Source organism: Adelges cooleyi, unplaced genomic scaffold (assembly GCF_023614345.1).
Source record: "Adelges cooleyi isolate 19-005CV unplaced genomic scaffold, UGA_ACOO_1.1 ACOO_flye_CR_arks_rails_tigmint_CR_PRNA_376, whole genome shotgun sequence".
Taxonomy (NCBI): Eukaryota; Metazoa; Arthropoda; class Insecta; order Hemiptera; family Adelgidae; genus Adelges; species Adelges cooleyi.
The window spans coordinates 63,544-87,114 of NW_026096053.1; the positions used below are offsets into that span (position 1 = coordinate 63,544).

At 34.9% G+C, this 23,571-nt stretch overlaps 2 protein-coding genes across 2 annotated transcripts in view; one reads left to right on the plus strand and one right to left on the minus strand.

The window, feature by feature from the left end:
- LOC126840145 (C3 and PZP-like alpha-2-macroglobulin domain-containing protein 8) overlaps positions 1 to 23,571 on the plus strand; it is a 72,191-nt gene that overhangs the window by 40,113 nt on the left and 8,507 nt on the right. Inside the window, exons 4-5 of the mRNA XM_050575682.1 lie at positions 21,803 to 21,994; positions 23,107 to 23,462. Coding sequence (XP_050431639.1) covers positions 21,803 to 21,994; positions 23,107 to 23,462 — 548 coding nt within the window. The remainder of the gene's footprint in view (positions 1 to 21,802; positions 21,995 to 23,106; positions 23,463 to 23,571) is intronic.
- Positions 9,178 to 15,299, minus strand: LOC126840146 (uncharacterized). Its single transcript, XM_050575683.1, has 2 exons — positions 14,873 to 15,299; positions 9,178 to 10,656 (listed from the first exon to the last, which is right to left on the minus strand). The coding sequence occupies exons 1-2, from the start codon at positions 15,154 to 15,156 to the stop codon at positions 9,900 to 9,902; spliced, it is 1,041 nt and encodes a 346-aa protein (XP_050431640.1). The 5' UTR covers positions 15,157 to 15,299; the 3' UTR covers positions 9,178 to 9,899.

Here is a 23,571-nt window from a genome sequence, read left to right on the forward strand (position 1 = left end):
GATTGACGGTGTGGCCAAAGAAACCCGTTATTGCATATTGATAACATGTTCGTTCAAATAAAAAGCCAAAATCAAAAACAGTCCACCGCTACACTTCCTGTCAGTGCAGTACTGTGGTGCAATTCTGCAGTCACTTATATATTGAAACTGACGAGGGTTTTCAAGCGTTAAAGAAAAGACGATAAAGCACAAGCGATTAATTATTATTTAAGAACCACAATAGTTAGGTGTTACCAGAGCAGAACAACCGCAGCAGCTTCCGCACAATATAATAACAATATAACTATAAATTATATTCTTTTGTTTTGATTTCTTCGAAACAGGCGTAGATTTAGAGAAAAGGGTCCAAGTTGCTGTCTTCAATTGCTTTTTTTTTTTTTTTACAAAAAAATGAATTATGAAATATATCATTCATCATATTTTGTATATGGCGTTATAACGAATTACTATTTATTTATTAAATTAGCTATAATATTGAACTTGGACAACCATCGTGATTTAAGCAAAGTACACGTGAAATACAATATTAAAGTTTCATTCTGAAATTAGATCCGACTTCAACGTTATTCTTTTTAGATCCACGCGAATATCAGTTTCAACCCACAAAGCGTAGGTATACAAAACATGTCCTTGATGTATAACTAATGCGAATATCACCCGTTGGAAATGTTTAATTATTAATCTTCAAAGCCTAGGAATTATTAATACCGGTGCATGTACTCTTAATATTTTATCCCGTGTACTCGAAACTATAAATACTAAATGGGTAGCTGACGTTGGCTTATAAGCGTCACGAAAAAACCATTTTTCACGTTGGTAACACGATTATGCATGTACACATGATCAGAAGCCATAAAATAATTAATACTATTAATACTTAGAGAAGTAACAACGTCAACGGGTTGTGGCAATTGATTTGCCACTTCATCGACAATGACCTAGTAAATTACCCTTGCTTGTAATGCAATCTGCAATAGGCATTATGACATTTTATGTCTTTACTTTGGCACCCAACCGGAAAAATCGACAGTGTTACCAAAAAACCTAACGAAAATGTATCCGTCTATATCCTTTTATCCTTATAGATAATTTAAAAAACATAAAATGTCTCCCGTGGTTGCAGACTCATACGCAAGCTGTTATATCTCAAGCTCCATCTCATTACAATCGATTAAAAAACAAAAAATTATACAAATATAACTATAAAAAAAGAAGTAGTAGTATCTTGTCGTTTTAACCCTTTTTAATCTGTGTCACTGCCACGGTCTATTTCGAACGAGTACAAATTTTTGATGGTTTAAAGTCTATTGAAACAACACTTGGACGAAGTACCGATCTGTCTCTGGACCATCTCGGTGGTGGCATTATGGTTTTGACGTAAAATGGCTAAGGCTGTCATCCGGTAACGATAACGTATGGCCGGGACTCTCGAGACAATATTGCGGTGGTATTGAACGAGGTGGGCAATTTTCAAAAGGAGAGAGAGTGGGTGTAGAGGGGAGGTAAAGGAAGAAAAATCCCGTTTGCGCGGACATGAATAGTGTAGCCTATTCGGCGGGAACAATGCTGGTCGTCTCTTGAGAAATATCTGCGAAACGATCCGACAGAAGTAGGTAAACGGATGTTGGCGCGCACCCAAAGTAGTGTAAAATGCGGTGTTCTTCAAATATTTGTGATTGATTATTATTGTGGCGTTTTATTGGACGAGAACGGCATGAAATTTGTCGACGATAACCGTTAACTAAGTGGTGTGTTTAAACGGCGCCGCGGGTAAATAAATGAAGCGGAAATTCGTCGCGCCGGACCCCTGGGCTTCCTGCTCGCCACCAAACACCCTCTCGCCCCCGGGTCGTTGGACGTGACTGCAATTCCCTTGACGACCGACTACCCTCCTGTCACGTACCTTTCCGTGTCCCGGACGTGTCCCAGTCGACCACACGCAAACGCCTACGGTTACAGCCGCGAACAGGTCGAAAAAAATATTATAGTCTCGGACAAGCCGTCAATACGGTCCTAATTCGAACATTCGCCCTCTCCAGACGGTTCCGCCTTAGATTTTTCTCCGTGGAAAAACGCGTGTCCTGATGATAAAATTAGCCTTGGTCTTATTCTCAAGGAAACCCGGCCACGAGACCAATAAGAATGCGTTGCTGAGATCTACACCTTTCCCCTCACTTCCGCTTTAGAAACGTTATCTTGTTAGGCGAGACTTTGGATCGTGAACATGTCTTATGATCAGCTGAGAATTATCTATTTCCCCTAGAAAACGCTCCTACGTCTTAAGATACGTAATGAACCGTAGTTTTTTCTAATTATAAACTAATAACTATAGCTATAACTATAGCTTCGAGTAATAGACAAAACTGAGTAGACAATTTGGGAAGCTAAGTATGTTTTTTTTTATTAGCATTTTGTTTTTATTACTATTATTTGAGATCTAATAAAACGTCGAATACGACGGCTATACATATAAAATATAAGCAATGCCATAAAACAAAATCGACATTGTACAATAATAAAAAAACATTATTATTGCTAAAATATATGGGTTTCGTTATAGTATTCGGAGATTAATATATTTACCCATAGAAAAAAAATATAGGAATTATAAAACTGTTCTCTGCAAATCTGATTTCCGGCTTCAGAATTTAAAAAAAAAAACATTTTTTTTCTGTAACGACATAATAAAAAAGAACTAAAAATAAGCTTTCGGCCATTCCCAGGGCACCGATTTAATCGATTTCAACGCTATTTTTATTGTTTAGTTTGTATTTTTTTCCGGCTAAAATTTGTCATCTTTTATGGGGATTTGGGAATTGGACAGTGGCGGATTACTTTTCCCTTTCTAAAAATGCCACAGCGCACAAAAGAGGCCAAAGGCAGGGATTGTCAACGAAAATTATGTATTAGATAACATTATGTAATGTTATAAATTAAATAAAATGTAAAAAGGGCTGGAATTGGTATTTTGATAAAATTATATATATATATATATATATAAATACATATGTGTTTATTTAAATTAAAGCGATACACGTTTATTCTTCAATTTTAATTTGATTTAATATTTAAGTATTTAAACGCTATAATACATCACTGTTGGGGAATAAATATAGTAAAATAATCCAATTTTAGTAAAAGCCCATTTTATACTGAAGTTTGTACAACAGGGAAACGTCCAAGAAATTATGAAAAATGAGTTAAGAGCAGTTTGGAATAGAACTATAGCCAAAATATATTTTTAAGTTCTTTAGCTACTTTAGCTAGGTTATGTTGGATATGGATGTTTTCATTTTTTTATGTAAAAACTTACATTTTAACATTAAAACATTTTAAAATTAAATGTATTTAATTACAAAAAAAACAACTGATTTATTTAAACGAACATCGCATTCAGCGTAGAGACGAACCCGCTTTTATCTCTTTGCAAAATTGAAATTGGATCAACCTAAGTCTCACAATGTTTTAAAAGCGGAAGCATTTTTTACCACCAAAATGGCTATTGCCAAAAAAAGACGACAATGTCGATTTTAAAACAATACCCTGAAGCTTATGCATATTACTTTGAAAATAAATATTGACAAAAACTGTTAAAAAACCGGCCGTTTGTGATGGACTTAATTAAAAAATAACTTTTCAAAGAGAAAGTGAACACACAACGGGTCGACTTCGATGTGCACCGCATCGAGTCTCTTTTAACGAGGAGTTTGTAATAATTGTTAAACTGACGGCACTGCACTGTGCACAGCTTAGGTAGGCTTAACCGAACCGGGCAGCAATCTACGAATTCTCTGGATATATTATAGCACCCCTGCCCACGTACCTGGGGCTTAATGAATTTCCAGACACGATTTCCGGACGTGTCGCTAATTCCGTATTCTCAAACCGCAAAGGTAGCCCGTTGAATATTGCATTATTAAATCCGTCCCTTTCCCGCAGCCACGTGTACAGGATAGATTTAGAGCTTTAGAGGCGAGTTCTGGACGGGTAGCCACGCAGGTAAATAGGTAGACTGGACTATTATCATCATCGTTGTCTGGTAATTTATATATTTTCCATTATCGGTCTCCGACCACAATAATAATTATGGAATTATTTCACGACGTGGACGCAACGAAATTGCCTACTCGGAACGCCGTACAACCCTATTCCGGTCACGTATGCTCAGCGGCCATCAGGTTCTTGACAAAACGCCCCCCTCTCTTTGAAATATACTTTTCATACCACTGGGTTGCTTTTGTGTAGCCCGTCACGTCGGTTGTTTATTTCTATTTCCTTCCGTTCGTGTCGGCGGAAGTCGTGTACGTCAATATAGCGACAAGATAATTTTACATTTTTCTTAAGCCAACCGCCGCAATGCCTGCCCCGAACTAACCGGATCCTTAATGTCTGATGTTAATAGACCTCTCTTCTATTCTTGGCTTCCATAGCCCATTTAAGGCCTTCGCTGCTTCTAATATTCGATGCCATCTATCTATATCCACACTCTCTTCTAATTTTAATCCTGCCTCTGCCTAACCTAATCTAACTTAAACCAATTGCGAATCGTGTGTTCCATAATAAAAAAGGAACGATGTGAATATAAACGAGTAAAAATTAAAAAAATAACGAGATAATGTAGTTGTTTTCTCTCGTAGCCATGCCCCTATTTATATTATGACCGACCCTCGTGGGATGGTCTGTATCTCTATATATATATAACAACTCCATGCCCGTCGCCTTGGGTTCATTTACTCGTGTCGAATACATAAACAAAATAATAATGTTTCATAATATGTGTACCTTTGGTAAACACAGAGTACATTTATTAAAACTTTGTAAATATCAACAAAAAAAAAATATATATTAGCATGGCGAACAAGCCATTGTTTTTTTTTTAAAGTAACATTTTCATAAACATTTACTTCTTGTAATAAAATTTCCTATAGACTATTGACTATAGTTCAGAGCTTTGGGCGTTAATTTAAAAGTCAGTTTAGAAATCTGTTTTGGTGGCCGAACTTAACCCAATTGACTCGAGTCCTGCAATACAATTCTGTTTACAAAATACTATATTTAACTATAAAATTATATTATTGCAACCGTTTAATCAGCTACCGTTGTCTGACTAATACTTAAGTTAATTTACTGATGTGGTTCCAAAAGCCACGGCGAGTCTTTGGCATGTCGGCAGGAACGTTTTTATTTATCTCGAGAACGAATGAACGTTGCCGGTCTACCTACACTTAAAATAAACATTTCCACGTCCAAATGTCTAATAAATACATGTTTCGGATCATTCGACCATAGCAATCGTCTGGCGTCTCGTGGAATTTATATTTAGCCCATTATGGAATCCGCATTGAAAGGTTTATAACAATAATAAAATTATAATTAACGATCGACGGGAGACCTCTCCATTGCAGAACGGCCGAGTTTGTTTGATAATATAATAATTATTAATGAACAGTATTGTGCATATTATTTGTACTCGACAACATAAATAAATACTACAACAATAGCTGTAGGGTGACGTTATAATTTAAAACTGACCTCGTTCCAATAATAGTGTACTGCAGACCCAACACTACAATAATGATTAAATAATAGCATCCGAAACGAGGCCAATTTATTCCGGCCCGGTTGGACAACGAGCACGGGCTAAACCAGATGGGCGGTTAAGGGGGTTACTTCCCCTACTCACCCCAATGTCTCATATGAATTATTCAGACACATTTGATGCTAGCACACAAAATCTGCAAAATCGAATCGAGTGAAATTATTTCATACCATATCATTCAAAGAAGTTCCACTCGCTTCCTGAACAATTGTGTAAGTTTACCCGTGTTACCTGTGCTCGTACACCTTACCGTGGGATTTCTAATCGGTCTGCGGTAAAGCATTGGATTTTGGTGGCAGGTATAACGCTGCTTTGGACTCAAAATTCTCTCTCTCTCTGAATGCCTATGGTTCGGTGACAGGTCATATTTCACGTACCCGCTGGCCATTATTCAACCGCCGATCGTTTGCCCGTCGAGCCATCCCCGGTGTAACGTTTGCAAAACTATAGTACTATAATGGATACCGCTAAATGTAAAACGCAAATGCGATTTGCCGTAACGACATTGGCCCCCCGACAGCCGTTGAAACAAACCAGGACTCGAGTAAAGTGTTTGAGAAATCATTAATTCGGCTTCACCGTCAGGCATGATGATAATTATTAGACAATCCCCCCACCGCCTTCTGTCGGTCTCACATTAAAAAAAAAAAAACAACAACAACAGCTTCGCTTTATTGTTCTGGAATTCTGAGTAAAATCCACCAAAACTTTTGGTGTTATCAGACTTAACCGAAAAATAATTTGTAAAATATATTATTTCGCTTTTGTATAAAAATAAATAAAAATATATTCACCAAATCGATAACTTTTGTTACTTTATCGACTATATTATTGTATACTGTCATTTTAATTAAAATAATAAATATTTACATTTCTACGAATAATTTATCATCTCGACAAAAATCATCGAAAAATGTACAAAATATTACTAAACCGAGATTTTTCAATAAAATGTGTACCGCGGGTTTGTGTCGAGTGTAGCCATGGTCCAATTAGCTCTTCCTATTTGCATATTTAAATTCTCAATCATTAATCACGCCCTTTCATTCAACGTGGAAATGAACTGTTCGAAAATTGAACAGCATGAAATTTAATCGGATTTTGCTTAACCCAGTTTTGATCCATTAAATACACTGAATCACCTCCTTTCCCTGGTATAACAATTAAGATTGACGGCAATGCTACTCTGAGAACGACAAAGAGAGCAGAGATTATGCGACCGCATCGGCCAGCCGTTTAATAGGATTTCGTCGGCTGTTCCCAAGTGACTTTATCCCTGATTTATTCACTTTGAGCTTCTAGATTACACGCCAGCTAATTTAGTTTTAACACTACCACAATAGAAAAACAATTCATTCAAGCTGAACCGCTTTGAAATTTGGCTTATATAATTTCTCTTATTTTGATAATAATCAACTTTTGGATGAGGTTTTATGCTGATTCGGTCGATTCGGTTTTCAGTACATACGGTATGATTAATGCTGTCGCATTAGTAAGTATAACGATGACTAAATAATAAATCCGTTTTCATTCAATCAGCATTTTCCTCTCCAAATCGTTTATTCAACTAATTCCCACGTGTACACTAATTGTCGAACATGCAATATCCCAACACAAATATTTAACCAATCAGTTGACATAATAACAAATAATAATTGCCCCTAAAAAACAGCATTTTATTCCTAACACGATGTATACCAAATAAACATACATTTAATGGGCATTATGCAGAAAGCAATCATCCCACGAAAAAATGAGATTAAAGACAATAATGCTCTTAAAAATGTATTTTTGTTATTATAGACGGATACAATTAGGGCTGATCGTCTGTCTACGGTAATTAATCACCATAGATAAACAGTCAAAGTGTAACTTTTATATTTTTTTTTCCATAATAATAATAAAAAAGGTCAACAACAGATGATTGAACAAATTGTGTACTATAAATAGTATGTAGTCTCACTCTATATCTACCATCGGTCTAGCTTTCAGACTTAAAATCTTAAAACTCAGAGTTGGATAAATGTATGTATAAAAAGTGGTATACACCGTTCGTATAGAATTTTTTACTTTTAGACATTACTTTTAATATTTGCACATTGTACATACGTGTACGGTTATTATTTGTAAGTACGGCAGGTTTTTTTTTCCTCAGTTATTGTAACTTCAGTCGTTACATTTTTTAACGTGATAGATTGTGAGACACTTGCATACACACAAACAATGATACACCTTGATATTTGTAACCGAGAAAAACCACCGACACATTTGCATATTTTCCAACTTATAAGAATTCTTACAGACCTGTAATCCCCTCCCCCTCCACCGTCTCAATATTCTTCGTCACCGCTGTACTGGCTTTTCTAATTTTGCTTTGGCTTAAAAACTTTCAATATTCAATATGGCAGTTGAAAAAAAATATTCTCATATATTGTCAACCTATGATTTATTTTACCCTTCGAATTTTAATATGACAATATTATATTGAAAAGTGCTCACACAAAAGCAAAACCATTTAAAGGCAATCGTTTTATACATTGAAAATTCAAAAAAGACAAAATTGTTCGCTATTACACCGAACATTTACTTAATCACACTAACTTTGTGAATTTATTATTCATAATAATTCATAGTCCTGTGACCATTTGGATGGGTGTTCACATCAATTAATTAAATATGGTAAATCGGTTATAAGAAAAATCGACGTGTCTATTTTTTTATTAAATTCGAGACGATTGGGGTGAGGGGTGTGATTAAATGGTTAACCCTATTATAACGACTTTCTTAATAACTATATTTATATAGATATGAATGGTACCTGTAAATTGTAACCAAATTAATTATTTTCGAAATTTCACTATAATAAAGTTTATAATTCGGCTTAATGATAGAATATGTTATAATTATAAATAACATATTCAATATAATGTATTTAAAAAACAGTGCTAGAAGGTACTCGCGGATGAAGTAAAATGTCTTTCAGATTTGTGTGGAGTAGGTTCAATTAAATTTTAAATTTAACATAATATAATTCAATTATTATAACAGCATTAGATTATGACCCAGACTATCAATATTACGTTCTCAATGGACCGTCCGAAATATAACCAAGATTATATTAGAAGATGTCCAAGATTCTTCTTAGTGAAAATGTAGACTGAGCAATAACTAAACTATTTAACCGTTAAACATTACAAAATATATTGGGTGACACAAGTTTGAACTCCGATCTATTGTATCACATTGAGTACGCGTCAAGCGCTCGTCCACGCTTCTAAGAGGATGAAATTGATTAAATATCATAACAGAATTAGATTATGACCCAGACTATAAATATAATGCTCTCATTGGACCGTCCGAAATATAATTAGCATTATATTAAAAGACTTCCAAAAAGACACTTCTTGGTGAAACGTAGACTGAGCGATTACCAAAATTTTATAGCGTATAAATCATGAAAAATGTATAATAAGAAATAACTAACAATTCTTGATATGATTATAAATGTATTACACACACTGATGTTGAATATAAGAATGAAAACGTGGACATTGGATACTAATATGAAAACTTGCATACGGATGATATTGTTTTATTTTAAACAGTTGTAATATTACAATATTTATCTGGAGTGCAAATGTATTATTATTTTGCGCATAAAGTTTTATAAATGAGTTTTAATAAACATGATTGGTATTTACATACTACACATGAATACAGCCAAAAGCATATGACATTGATTCAACGATGTGAAGAAGGTACCATGGAAAATGTGTCAAAAGTTTCGACGATTTGAGCTTAGCTAACGATTTAACCGCTTTGAGATGGATATTAGGTAAAATCTGTTTTAAAAACCCGGTCAACACTTTCAAGCACAGAATGGCCTTGTTAGTGGGATACTCCAACGGGCTGATCAATGTGGCGTCGAACATAATGTTATATTCTCTTGCCGTATCGACTAGCCAGTTTCCATTTAATTTCTTCTTCATCAGCGATTGGACCTCGTGATTTTGTGTGCCGACAAGTGGCAAATGTCTGGTTTTCATCATCATATCCATCACCAGTCGCTGTAATTGTTTGATTCCAAACTTTCCTGCCTTGAAATACCTACGGTAATCGTAATTTTTCTCGTTTTTTTCTTTTAGCAACAGGTAGAACTGGTTATTTTTGGGAAGGTGCAAAAAAACACACCATTCACTGTAAGGTATGAAGAACTTGGCTATTTGTATCTTCCATTGTTTATCATCTAACAATGTCAACTCCTCCAAGAAATTATAAAATATTCGCAACAACATCATGTCTAAAATGATCGCACGTGCATGTGGATCCAACTCAGATTGATGATGTACTCTCGAAAAGAAAGAGTAGAGCCGTTTTTGACTTTTTCAATTCTTTCCGTTAAATAATCGTTGAAATCTTTTCCGTGTACCAACACTTCGAATTGCGTCGTCAGGGTGAACCCTTTGCTGTGCCTTTCGTTTGCGAACACCCCGTTCAAATACAGCGAGTTGGCAGTCAAACTTTCTTGGGTCACAGGTCGAACGCCTGGTACCGGACCAGCAGGCAGAGTGTCCAGAAACTCTTGGAAACAGTACAGACCGGAGTTCTCATCTACGTCGGTATAATGCTCGCCCAGAACTGCCGACACCGCATCCGCGTTTTCTTTATTGTCATTTGTCGGTCTCCAATTGTCCATGCCAACCTTGTACTCGGAGAATTTTCGCTCAGACACCGGAACCCCTTCGACCTCCGGAAAGAACATGGTGCAATCATTATCCTGCATCGCGGTTTCTACCGCTTTAATCATCCCGTCGTGAGCGAGCTGTATGAACGTCCGCATTTCGCTGCCCACATAATTGGCAGTGCGCTCTTCTATCCAATTGATGTACAAATACATCAGCCACGGCACGTCCATTTCGATGTCGTTCTGGGCCACGTTGAACGAAGTCGCCAACATTTTCATCGTCCACCCCGAATACTGTTCGTTGATGGCCTTGTGTATTGCAAACACTTGGTTGCGATCACTAAAGTTCCTCGGATTCGTCATATACAGATACCTCAACGTATAGTACGCGTCGTTGCATTTGATTTCCTTACCTATTTCGGAAGCCGTTAAGACCGAGTAATTTTGGTTCAGATTGGGTGCCGTCAGCCACTGTATACGTTGGAATTGTCCTCTATTGAACTGGAGAATGTGTTGGTACGGATTTGGTTCGCTGTCTGATGTACTTGCTTTAAAACACGTGGTGTGTCCCAACCCACAGTCCGCCACGTTAACCAAGGCCGACAACAAGGTAATAACCGATGCGGTACACTTAAATCGGAGCGCCATTTTCGGCATACTTACAATATACAGTGAGACGCAAGTACTCGAGTAAGAATAATCTTCAATGAAAATAAAATAAACGAAATTGTTATTGCATGCGGTTCACGCGCCGAGCTACTATCGCAAGAACTGGATTGACTGCGAATACGAGAGTGTATGATTTTGGTTGGGAGATGTGTAAATATTTTTTTTGTTCTTCAACCATTCGAGCCGGTTTTTTCGAGTGTACGATTAGTTTGACAACAAGAGAAAACAGTGCACTAAGCCAATACGCGATAAACGTCATGTAAATTTTATTATTTGTAATGTCATTTTTGTTTTTTGCAACTACAGAAAAACAAGTATATACTACCTATCAGGTGTATATGTTACGACAAAAATAAAGCCCATATTATAGTAAAACTAATACCTTCTCCGCTTTGCAACTAAGCTAAAATATTTTTTTGGATTTTTGTGTAAAAGACTTCAAAAGTGGTCAAATTATTTTTTTTTGGGGTCGATGATTGCGAATTTAATATCAAGTTTCAATTTTACTCAGCCAAAAAAAAGTTAGATAAAAATAAAAATTTTAATTAAAAGCTAAAAATGAGTAAAAAGTAGTAAAACATAATAGTATCTTTCTGCATAGATCTACATACATTTTTTTTTTTGATTTTATGCAATTTTTTCAAGATTTTAGGTGTTTTTTTTTAAAATATCCGAAATCTGCGAAAAACACAGTTTTCCGGCAATTAAAGAAAAATTGTAGTGCCGAATTTTTTCCTCGTTTAATATATTATGGATACATTTGAGTTCTAACTACTGACAAATTTTCAACTTAAGGGTCTTAAAACTACGGCTAAAATATCCAAAAAAACAAAATAAGCCCACACCATAGTAAAACCAATACCTTCTCCGCTTTGCATCGAAACTAAAATCAAAATGTTACATATAAAATATTTTCTTTAAGAGAGTATTTAATACTTTTTCTTCTATTAGCCCCAAAATTTCAAAAACAATGTTCTTGTTTAAAAATAAGCATAGAGTCTTTCAGATATTTAACCGTTTAAATTCTTGAGAAATATTTCAAATTTTGTATAATTTTGCATTTTCAACTTAAAAATTGGAAAATACATTTTAAAATAAGTCTAATTAATTCCAAGTTTGTATGGAAATGTTGTACCTTTATACGTAGTACTAATAAATTCCGTTTAAGAGTATCTAACGATTATTTGTAATATTTGCATATAATGTATACGTGTAAATTTATTATTCCTAATAACGGCAGGTTTTTTTCAAAATAATTTTAAATTTCGTCGGTACATTTCAAAAGTTTTAGATCGTGCAACACTTGTATACTCAAAATGAAACACCTTGGTTTTTGCAATCGAGAAAAACAACAGATAAATTTATGTATTTCCAGCTTCAAAAAGTCTTATAAGCCTGTGATCCCCTCCGACCCAATATGCTCCGTCACCACTGTACTGGTTTGTCTAGTTTTGTTATTTTTTTAACTTTTCCAACACGCATTTTGGCATTAAGCGGATACAATTATACATTTTTGTGTAACCACAAATATTTTAAATACGCATCTTACGGGATGTTTATACCGCAATGAGAATCAATTAATTTAAAAAAAATTATTTAGAAATGTTCACTAGAACAAAAGTTATTTAATTAGTCTAATCTTTGTGGGACACCCTGTATAGTCGTAAGACAAATATTAAAGAAACGGTACTTATTAAAACCATCGGACCTGTGTAATTTTTTCACGTTATTTTATTAAAAATGTAAAATATTTCGTTTTATGAATATATTCAAAATGGCAGTTAAAAAAACAATTTTTAAATATTTGTGGGCAAAAATCCTAAAAATTGTTTTTTTTCCTTTTGTCAGATAAATTTACAATTAGGATTTGCTCCTAATTTGCTAATATTAGGATCTTTTAAGGAAATATTTTTTTATCAAATACAAATCAATTAAGGTGGGAGGTGTGATTAAAATTCCAATCCTGTTATAACGACCACCCTAATAGTTGAATATATATATGGTACCTGTAAGTTGTAACAAATTCGCTCAGCGTTAGTTTTAGCTTAAACATTACAAAATATATTGGGTGACACAAGTTTGAACTCCGATCTATTGTATCACATTGAGTACGCGTCAAGCGCTCGTCCACGCTTCTAAGAGGATGAAATTGATTAAATATCATAACAGAATTAGATTATGACCCAGACTATAAATATAATGCTCTCATTGGACCGTCCGAAATATAATTAGCATTATATTAAAAGACTTCCAAAAAGACACTTCTTGGTGAAACGTAGACTGAGCGATTACCAAAATTTTATAGCGTATAAATCATGAAAAATGTATAATAAGAAATAACTAACAATTCTTGATATGATTATAAATGTATTACACACACTGATGTTGAATATAAGAATGAAAACGTGGACATTGGATACTAATATGAAAACTTGCATACGGATGATATTGTTTTATTTTAAACAGTTGTAATATTACAATATTTATCTGGAGTGCAAATGTATTATTATTTTGCGCATAAAGTTTTATAAATGAGTTTTAATAAACATGATTGGTATTTACATACTACACATGAATACAGCCAAAAGCATATGACATTGATTCAACGATGTGAAGAAGGATACTATGGAAAATGTGTCAAAAGTTTCGACGATTTGAGCTTAGCTAACGATTTAACCGCTTTGAGATGGATATTAGGTAAAATCTGTTTTAAAAACCCGGTCAACACTTTCAAGCACAGAATGGCCTTGTTAGTGGGATACTCCAACGGGCTGATCAATGTGGCGTCGAACATAATGTTATATTCTCTTGCCGTATCGACTAGCCAGTTTCCATTTAATTTCTTCTTCATCAGCGATTGGACCTCGTGATTTTGTGTGCCGACAAGTGGCAAATGTCTGGTTTTCATCATCATATCCATCACCAGTCGCTGTAATTGTTTGATTCCAAACTTTCCTGCCTTGAAATACCTACGGTAATCGTAATTTTTCTCGTTTTTTTCTTTTAGCAACAGGTAGAACTGGTTATTTTTGGGAAGGTGCAAAAAAACACACCATTCACTGTAAGGTATGAAGAACTTGGCTATTTGTATCTTCCATTGTTTATCATCTAACAATGTCAACTCCTCCAAGAAATTATAAAATATTCGCAACAACATCATGTCTAAAATGATCAGCACGTGCATGTGGATCCAACTCAGATTGATGATGTACTCTCGAAAAGAAAGGGTAGAGCCGTTTTTGACTTTTTCAATTCTTTCCGTTAAATAATCGTTGAAATCTTTTCCGTGTACCAACACTTCGAATTGCGTCGTCAGGGTGAACCCTTTGCTGTGCCTTTCGTTTGCGAACACCCCGTTCAAATACAGCGAGTTGGCAGTCAAACTTTCTTGGGTCACAGGTCGAACGCCTGGTACCGGACCAGCAGGCAGAGTGTCCAGAAACTCTTGGAAACAGTACAGACCGGAGTTCTCATCTACGTCGGTATAATGCTCGCCCAGAACTGCCGACACCGCATCCGCGTTTTCTTTATTGTCATTTGTCGGTCTCCAATTGTCCATGCCAACCTTGTACTCGGAGAATTTTCGCTCGGACACCGGAACCCCTTCGACCTCCGGAAAGAACATGGTGCAATCATTATCCTGCATCGCGGTTTCTACCGCTTTAATCATCCCGTCGTGAGCGAGCTGTATGAACGTCCGCATTTCGCTGCCCACATAATTGGCAGTGCGCTCTTCTATCCAATTGATGTACAAATACATCAGCCACGGCACGTCCATTTCGATGTCGTTCTGGGCCACGTTGAACGAAGTCGCCAACATTTTCATCGTCCACCCCGAATACTGTTCGTTGATGGCCTTGTGTATTGCAAACACTTGGTTGCGATCACTGAAGTTCCTCGGATTCGTCATATACAGATACCTCAACGTATAGTACGCGTCGTTGCATTTGATTTCCTTGCCTATTTCGGAAGCCGTTAAGACCGAGTAATCTTGGTTCAGATTGGGTGCCGTCAGCCACTGTATACGTTGGAATTGTCCTCTATTGAACTGGAGAATGTGTTGGTACGGATTTGGTTCGCTGTCTGATGTACTTGCTTTAAAACACGTGGTGTGTCCCAACCCACAGTCCGCCACGTTAACCAAGGCCGACAACAAGGTAATAACCGATGCGGTACACTTAAATCGGAGCGCCATTTTCGGCATACTTACAATATACAGTGAGACGCAAGTACTCGAGCAGGAATAATTGTCAATGAAAATAAAATAAACGAAATAAAATTACAATTGTTAATGCAAGAAGTTAAACATACGCAAAGCTACTAACGCAAGTACGAGGCATTGACTGTGCGTGAACCATCGAAGTATGATTTGGTTTTAAATTTTAAACCGTGTAAGCAATTGTGTAAATATTTGTTTTGTTTTTTAATAATTCGAGTGTACGATTTACGACTTTAATATGGCTGACGCCGTGCGTTTTCAAATCACCGTATAATATATGTTTAAATTTACAAGCTTTGTGTCTTGGGATTTATTCACTTTGAGCGACTGGATTACACGCCAGCGAATTTAGTTTGAACAATACCACAATAGAAAATCATTTCAAAAAAAATAACTCAAGTCGAACCGCTTTGAAATTTGACTTATTTAATTGCTTGTATTTTGATAATAATAAACTTTTGGATGAGGTTTTATGCGGTACGGACAGTATTGCTACGATAATAACATTAGGCTGATTTAGTCGATTTGTGTTTTCAGTAAACACAGTATGTTATCACGATTAATGCTGTTGCATTAGTAGGTATAACGATACCAAAATAATAAATCCATTTTCATTAAATCAGCGTATTCCTCTCCAAATGGTATATATATATAAGTAATTCCCACGTGTATACTAATTGTCGAGCATGCAATATCCCAACACAGATATTTAACCAATCAGTTGACATAATAACAAATAATAATTGACCCGAAAAAACATCATTTTACAACTAACAGAATGATATGAATTGAAAAAACCTAAACTATGTAATTATTTTTACATAGAGTTTAGATAATAAAACAAAACAAAAATATGTGCAAATAAAATGCATGTCATGTCATGCTATCATGTGTTTTCGTTCGTACCGTATATACGTCGTATATGTTGCCTAATGTAATGGTAGAAACACCACTAACGACAAAAAAACATTGTACCTAAAGACAATAATGTGCTTGAAAATGTATTTTTGTTATTATAAGGCGGATACAATTACGGCTATAGTAATTAACCATTATAGATTAATAGTCAAAGTGTAATTTTTATCTTTTTTTCCATAATATTAAAAATAAAAGATCAACAACAGATGATTGAAAAAAATGTATATTATAAATGGTATGGTCCCACTCTATATCTAACATAGGTCTAATTCTCACACTTAAAGCCTTAAGTTTCAGAGTTAGATAAATTTATGTATAAATGTTGTATACACCAACGCGTATATTATGTACATATTAGTGGCAAATTCGTATAGAATTTTTTACCTTTAGACATTATTTGTAATATTTGCACATAGCGCATACGTGTTCAGTTATTATTCGTAAGTACGGCAGATTTTTTAATAATTTTAACTTAAGATCGGCTGGCGCCACATCATGCGGGCCACAGGAATGGCGAGGGCCGCTGTACCGCCCCATCTTCCGGTCCTATTTCTCGATCGAGCAGCAGGGTGGAAAAAAAAAAACTTAAGTCGTTGCGTTTTTTAACGTTATAGATTGTGAGACACTTGTTTACACAAAATATGAAACACCTCTATTTTTAGAAGTGGTCAAATTATATGTTTTTGGGGTCGATGGAATTTAATATCAAGTTTCAATTTTACTCAGCCAAAAAAAAATTAATTTAAAAGCTAAAAGTAGTACATGAGTAGTAAAACTTAATAGTATCATTCTGCATAGATCTACATAAAATTGTTTTAATGATTTCATACAATTTTTTTAAGATTTTAGGTGTTTTTTGTTAAAATATCCGAAATCTGCGAAAAACACAGTTTTCCGGCAACTAAAGAAAAATTGTAGTGCCGAATTTTTTCCTCGTTTAATATATTATGGATACATTTGAGTTCTAACTACTGACAAATTTTCAACTTCAAGGTCTTACGACTACGGCTAAAAAATCAAAAAAACTTGCATCCCCTTAGGGAGATGGGAAATGGTTATAATTTAAATTTGATAACACTGACGTATGCGGGCCTACCAAATGAATATTCTTTATAAATTTCAATTCAACCCAAATCTTTTTATCGAAATTATAGCCAGTAAAAGTTCTAACTTAAAAACTCGGATGGATTTTTTTTTATTTCAATTTTAATTGTGAAGTAAAATTTTTCAAATTTCCCCCCCCCCCTTCCCCAAAGTACCGACTAGATAAAATTTGTGATTTATAGAGTAACTACTCGAAGGAATTGGTCCAATATTAAAAAAGTTACAGTGTATACAGACACAAAATAAGCCCACGTCATAGTAAAACCAATACCTTCTCCGCTTTGCATCGAAGCTAAAATCATAATGTTCAGATAACTAACCGTTTAAATTCTTGAGAAATTTTGTACCTTTATACGTAGTACTAATAAATTCCGTTTAAGAGTATCTAACGAATATTTGTAATATTTGCATATAATGTATACGTGTTAATTTATTATTCCTAATAACGGCCTTATAACAGTTCATTTTAACAGGAAAAAGTAGATTTTCAATTTAAACTTACGCGTCGATAAAATATCTGTCTATACTTCATAGTGCAAATTGAGATGTACAGGGTGGTTGTTTTATTGTAAACCACTCAATACCTCATAGGGTCAAAGAAATTACAATTTTTTTTTATAATGTTTTTATATCGTGTGATCTCAATTTAAAAATTGTTTTTACCTCCTTCCCAACTAAGGTTTTTTGAAAACCTGTTTTGGTACTTAAATGGTAACGCATACATTTCATTAACTTTTTAAATTGAGAATAGCGTATTAGAAATGTTGACTTGTCGATAGCCAGTTTTGGATAATTAGTTTCAAAGTCTTTAAAGTTTAAAATTTAGGCCAAAATGTTAGTTGCTCGAGGCTGATGTATGCTTTTTAATTGTTACATTACAATTATTTCTTCAGATTAGTGGGACCGATGCGATAGTTGAAATTATGATTATATTTGCAAGAATTCGGCAAAGAACCTACTATGCACACGCATAACACATGTGTTTTTATACTGAAGAATACAAAAAAATTGTCTAGCGTGGCATAATGTACCGTAGGTATAATACATAGTATAGTTTATAAAGCACATTTTAAAATGGTTGAAATCGTTCAATATAATATTAATGACTAACAATCAATTTTGAAATCCATTACTAAAACTCGAATCCAAAATACAGAATACAAAATTATTGGGAACAGCATGCTTACTTGTCAGACATACACTGTAGCCAAAAACTGTTATAGGTTGAATTCTAGTAAATATCAAACATCTGTTACCTAAGTAAACGACAGTGGTAGTGTAAAAATTACTCCAACCGTAAAAAAATACTTTCGAAATTGTTTAAGATATACTTTAAGTATTACAATATCAATATAACCCAAAAACCCTGTCCCAGTTTTGGAATGATAATCCATAGCCTCACTATTGGTACTTCTTAAGTAGGGTTTTAAACGCCTTAATAGTAGGAAAGAAATGCTCTCCAGATGCGTTGTAACTGCCAGAGATTTTAATTTGAATAATCTGTGAAAATTTAGGAAAAGAAATTTGTCACACTTATAGAAAACGTTTAATACACTATTGGAAGAGTCCATTTGTTGGCATATTTTTGCCAAAAAAGCATTTCACTAATATCATACAGCCAGTTCATTAGTGTTTGAGTCCTTTTTATAAGTATCAAGAAGGCATTTATAGTTTTCATCAGTGTGAGTATCTAAATCAATAGTAAAGCCTGGAAAAATAGTAACGTTTTGCAACAGAAATACTTAATTCATCTACATTTTTTTTTTTTGGAATCTTGATAGTTTTGTAAAATCTATATTTTCTAGTTCTAAATCATTGTACTGTAATGTATTTTTTTTAATTCCTTTTGAAAATTATTGACTGCATTTTTTCTATAACCTTTTTGAAGACACTGCACGTCATCCCCTAAATTATACTCATAAAAATAAAAACTGTGGCAGGGGAGGGTGATTATCCCTGTTTTTTCTATGTGCAATTTTGTTGACAAGACTTATAACTAACTGCCTATTAAAAATTCTAAAGTTATAATAACTCGAACACATTATTGAAATGCATACAATTTCGGTATATCAGAATAGTGCGTTGAAATATCGACTAAATAATACAACTAAACAATTTTCAATGTTTGAATCTCTTATTATTTATTTTTTTTTTTTTGCACTTTTTAGTACTACTTTTTTTATTGAAAATTAGAAGGTAACAAATCATCAAAATTTAATAGCCTTATCGAATCGGATGTACTAATAAACAGTAAAATAAATAGTAAATTTTATCAACAAAAAAAAACCTCTTGCCCGAACGATTACAGACTTACAAATGAGAATCTACATAAAGGCAGCCTTGTAAAGGCGTCCATATCGATACTCACATGAATTTCCGTATAATATTAAGCATATTGGTCCATTGGCCTGTAATGGGGGACGAATGTACGGTAAAAGGTCAATTGGATTTCCAGACAAGTCACTCTCTAACGAAATTGATACGTCCACGTCGTTCAGGCCAGATTAAGATAGCTGACGGCAGCTGATCCGGTCGAATTTCCCAAACCTGTCTATTTCTTTTTTCAGTTTGACGTTGGTCTAAGAAACATAAGCGACTGGTCGAGGAAAACCGTGTCATTAAATATAGTCACTAGACATAGGGACTTATTACAGACGGTTAAATCCTTCAAAGAACTCTAGTGTGATTTAACTGATCCAATAGTGGACTTAAATAAACTCAAACACTATGCAAACTAGCACAGTAAAAAGTTGGCCAAATCGGATCAAGACAGATGTGAAGTCACTTTCACACTTTCAAATTGTTGGCCATCTATAATGCTTAATCACAAGGGGTTGGTTTATTTTACCGAGTTATTTTATGTTAATCTCAAAATATACAGAGGTGAAATAATTTACACTCCCAGAGTGAAACGAGTTCTAATAATAAATCATTATTTCGAAATTCAATATAAAGCTGAATAATTCATATTTAGATCAGTCGGCTTTGTCTTGGGCGACAGCTGAAAAGACAATTAAGTATTATATTTACAAAGCGTTTTAATAAATTATTTTTTAAGAGTATATGGTTAAACCGGCTGACGCCATTTCGCCTCTCTCTAAATAACAATAATACAAAAAACAATTAACAATTCCATTAATTAGACGAACTTCCATTTTCATTAAAAACTTATTTCGCATTTCATAAAGGAAATGTTGGCGATTTTTATTATTGACTGTTATATGCGCAATAACTACAGGCAACAGAGACAAATGTAAGGTAAAATCCATACTTAGCTAGATTAGCTAACCCGTTTTAGTATTGTACTCAAACAAAACATTGTAACATTATTTGTATGATTCGTTATAGCACACAATACGAGTATCTATGTTGTACGTTTTGAATACCGATAGAACAAAAGATAACCTTACCTAACGTGGAAGTTGCAAACCCGTTATTATTATTATTATTATTATTATTGTTACAGCCCAACTTTAAACTCAAAGTCTATATTCTACACAAACAGGCTTTGAACATCCCCTAGGGACCAGTCATGCCACTATACGGATATTGGTTACACCAGTTAACAGAAAATAACATAACCGTAGTTTGTTAACTTTTAACTAAGGGTGCAAACCTCACCCAAATTTCACCTATGGCAAAACACAGTATTTCTATAATTTAAAACATAATAGACATTATTGTATTTTTTCAAATAAAACCCCTATTAGGTTTATTGGACGAAAATTACATGTTATATTCAAGTAAAAAATAGTATTTTAAAAGGTAGTCAAATAACAACATACGTATTCGATTGACCTATGAAAAGCAGAATGATTCAGTGGAAATAATAACCAATTATTGTGGATATTAAATACTTTTTGAACTACAGAAATTTAAAGGTCTAGCCCGCGGGTTAGGTAGACTGTAGTATTATTATATACAACCTAAAGTGTTTCTCCCTGTTAAACAAGTTCATAAAATAGTGTAAGTCGATAAGACGTTGGGAAATGATCGACAGTACACACAGCGTGTATCGCGTGATATATTATGTATTATATATAGACACTGACACCGCAAAGACAAACGAAATTAATGATACCCCCTTGACGTCGACGGTTAAAGCGCGTTTTGGTTGTGCGCTCACGACTTTGGTCTAGAGGGAATTAGCGAGACAAAAAGCGCCTCGCACACACGGTGGATTGGCTCAGGTATTTCAGTCACAAAATTACACATTGCCAGTTTGTCAAAACACATAAGAGACACTCGCATCGAAGCTTTACAATTACCTCCCCGACCCGCGTCTTAGCAGTTTATTAATCACTCTCGGGTTGATCTCCTTGACAGTCCCCTAACCTTGCCCTTGCCCGTTTCAGTCGGCAAACGAACAATTGGAAACTTCCTATTAAATAAACTATACTAAATGAACCAAGTAAATAAATATTCCTTATCGTCGTGTGTAGGGGACCATTTTAAAATTGAAATGTCAACTTAATTATCAGATTAGCTTCAATAGATTTTTTTTTTTTTCATACCCACAGTTTGTTTGTACCTATCAACCTAACACACTTCACCATCGCCCATCTGCATTATTGCATTGGGTATTTACTCTTGTGTGTATTAATTACAGGAGACGGTATCATCCCGTTGACGGTTCCCACGCAAACGCCGGACACGTGTTACCTTCAGACGTTAACCAACTGCGCCAATAACACCGACGCCAATTGTACGTTGCAGACCACGTCCAAGCTTCGTCTGGTCGGTTCAGTGCGTGACGTGGTCGTACAAACTTCCAGCAAGTTTTACAAACCCGGAGAAACCAGTAAGTATGGGAAAATACTTGATTAAAGTCGGAAATCAAATCCTATGCATGTAGCCGTAACCAATACAAAATTGCAGCTGTTGCGAACAATGACAGTTTTTGTGCAACAGTTTAGGAGTTAGGGGATTTTTAAATTTGCATGTCTCAGATATAAATAATATGCCTGATAAGTTAGGTACAACTACTGACAATATTAGTCGAGTTTGTTGTGGAAGGGTTCAAAATATATTCCAATTAGATTAGGTTTTTATTTCAAGTGTCAGTCGTAGAAAAACTAAAAACAATAATCCGTTATTTCTAAGGTCCATTCCCGTAAGTTAAGCTGACAATCGGGCTTTGATTGAGTGCGAAGAGACCTTAGTGCAACCTCTTGGAACGACTCCTTATCTCTACTTTACCACACAAATTGATGGATTTAGACCTGACGAAAAGCAAATTACATTTTGTTGAGATTTCGCACTTTCATAACGTAGAGAGGGCTTGTTGATAGCGTTTCGTTTATTTTGACTTATGTTAATAGAAAATACAACCTAACGAATAATCATGGAATTATTTCCAACGAAATATCACTAATGTAATTTATTTTAACGTTAGGTTTTTTTTGTTCTGTGCCTCGACATCTCGCCGCCAAATTCAACATGAATAAGATAATCTCTAAAAATATTTTTTACCCTACTACGAAACGTTTCTACCCCAGAACATTACGGAAATCCTGTCTTCATCCGCACATACTAATCTTTTGTCCCCTTTCTTTTCTTTTGGCCCGCTTCCAAAATTACCTCTGTTGACTATTTGTCTAAAGTATACAAAACGGAGAGCGAAATTCTCGTAATCCTTTAAGTTATTCAGAATATTAAAGGCTCTGTAAATAAGGGTTCAGGCGGAGGAAAACAATAATTGACTTACGCTTTGTAAGTATGCAAATATAAACACAATATAGTGTTTTAATGAAATGAGCAGTATTATATTTTGGAAAGAATGTCAAACTTATTTTTAATATAATATTCATTATTTGGCATAGTTTTTTTTTTTTTAATTAATTATTTCTCCATCCCTGTGCATATTATATAACCTATGTGACTGTATATATGAAAACAATTTTTTACAAACAGTTAAATTCTGGCTATTACCTTTGGACCACGATCTTCGGACGGCTGATGGCATCACAATGGACGTGTACATAAAGAATCCCCGGGGCACCAAAGTGGCTCTCTGGGACGATGTGCCTACCAGTCACTCGATCCCGTTCAGTTTTACACTGTCGGAATTGGCAGCTGTGGGTGAGTGGGCCGTCGAGGTGGAAACCGAAGGGATAATCTTCAAAACCGTGGTAAACGTCAGCAACGTCAGAGGTGCGAACGATCCGCCCAAACGCGAACAAACCATTACCGAGGAACATTTTGTCGAATTGCGTTTTGGACATGAAATGAGACACAAGTATAAACCCGGATTGCCCTTCCTCGGAAAGGTCAGTTGAACTGTTGTAGACGTCTTGGTTGAAGAACCCCAGCCTAAAAACATTATCATGTGTAAAAAATCCAATCTTTCACTTGAACGAATGATATTGGAATTAAATC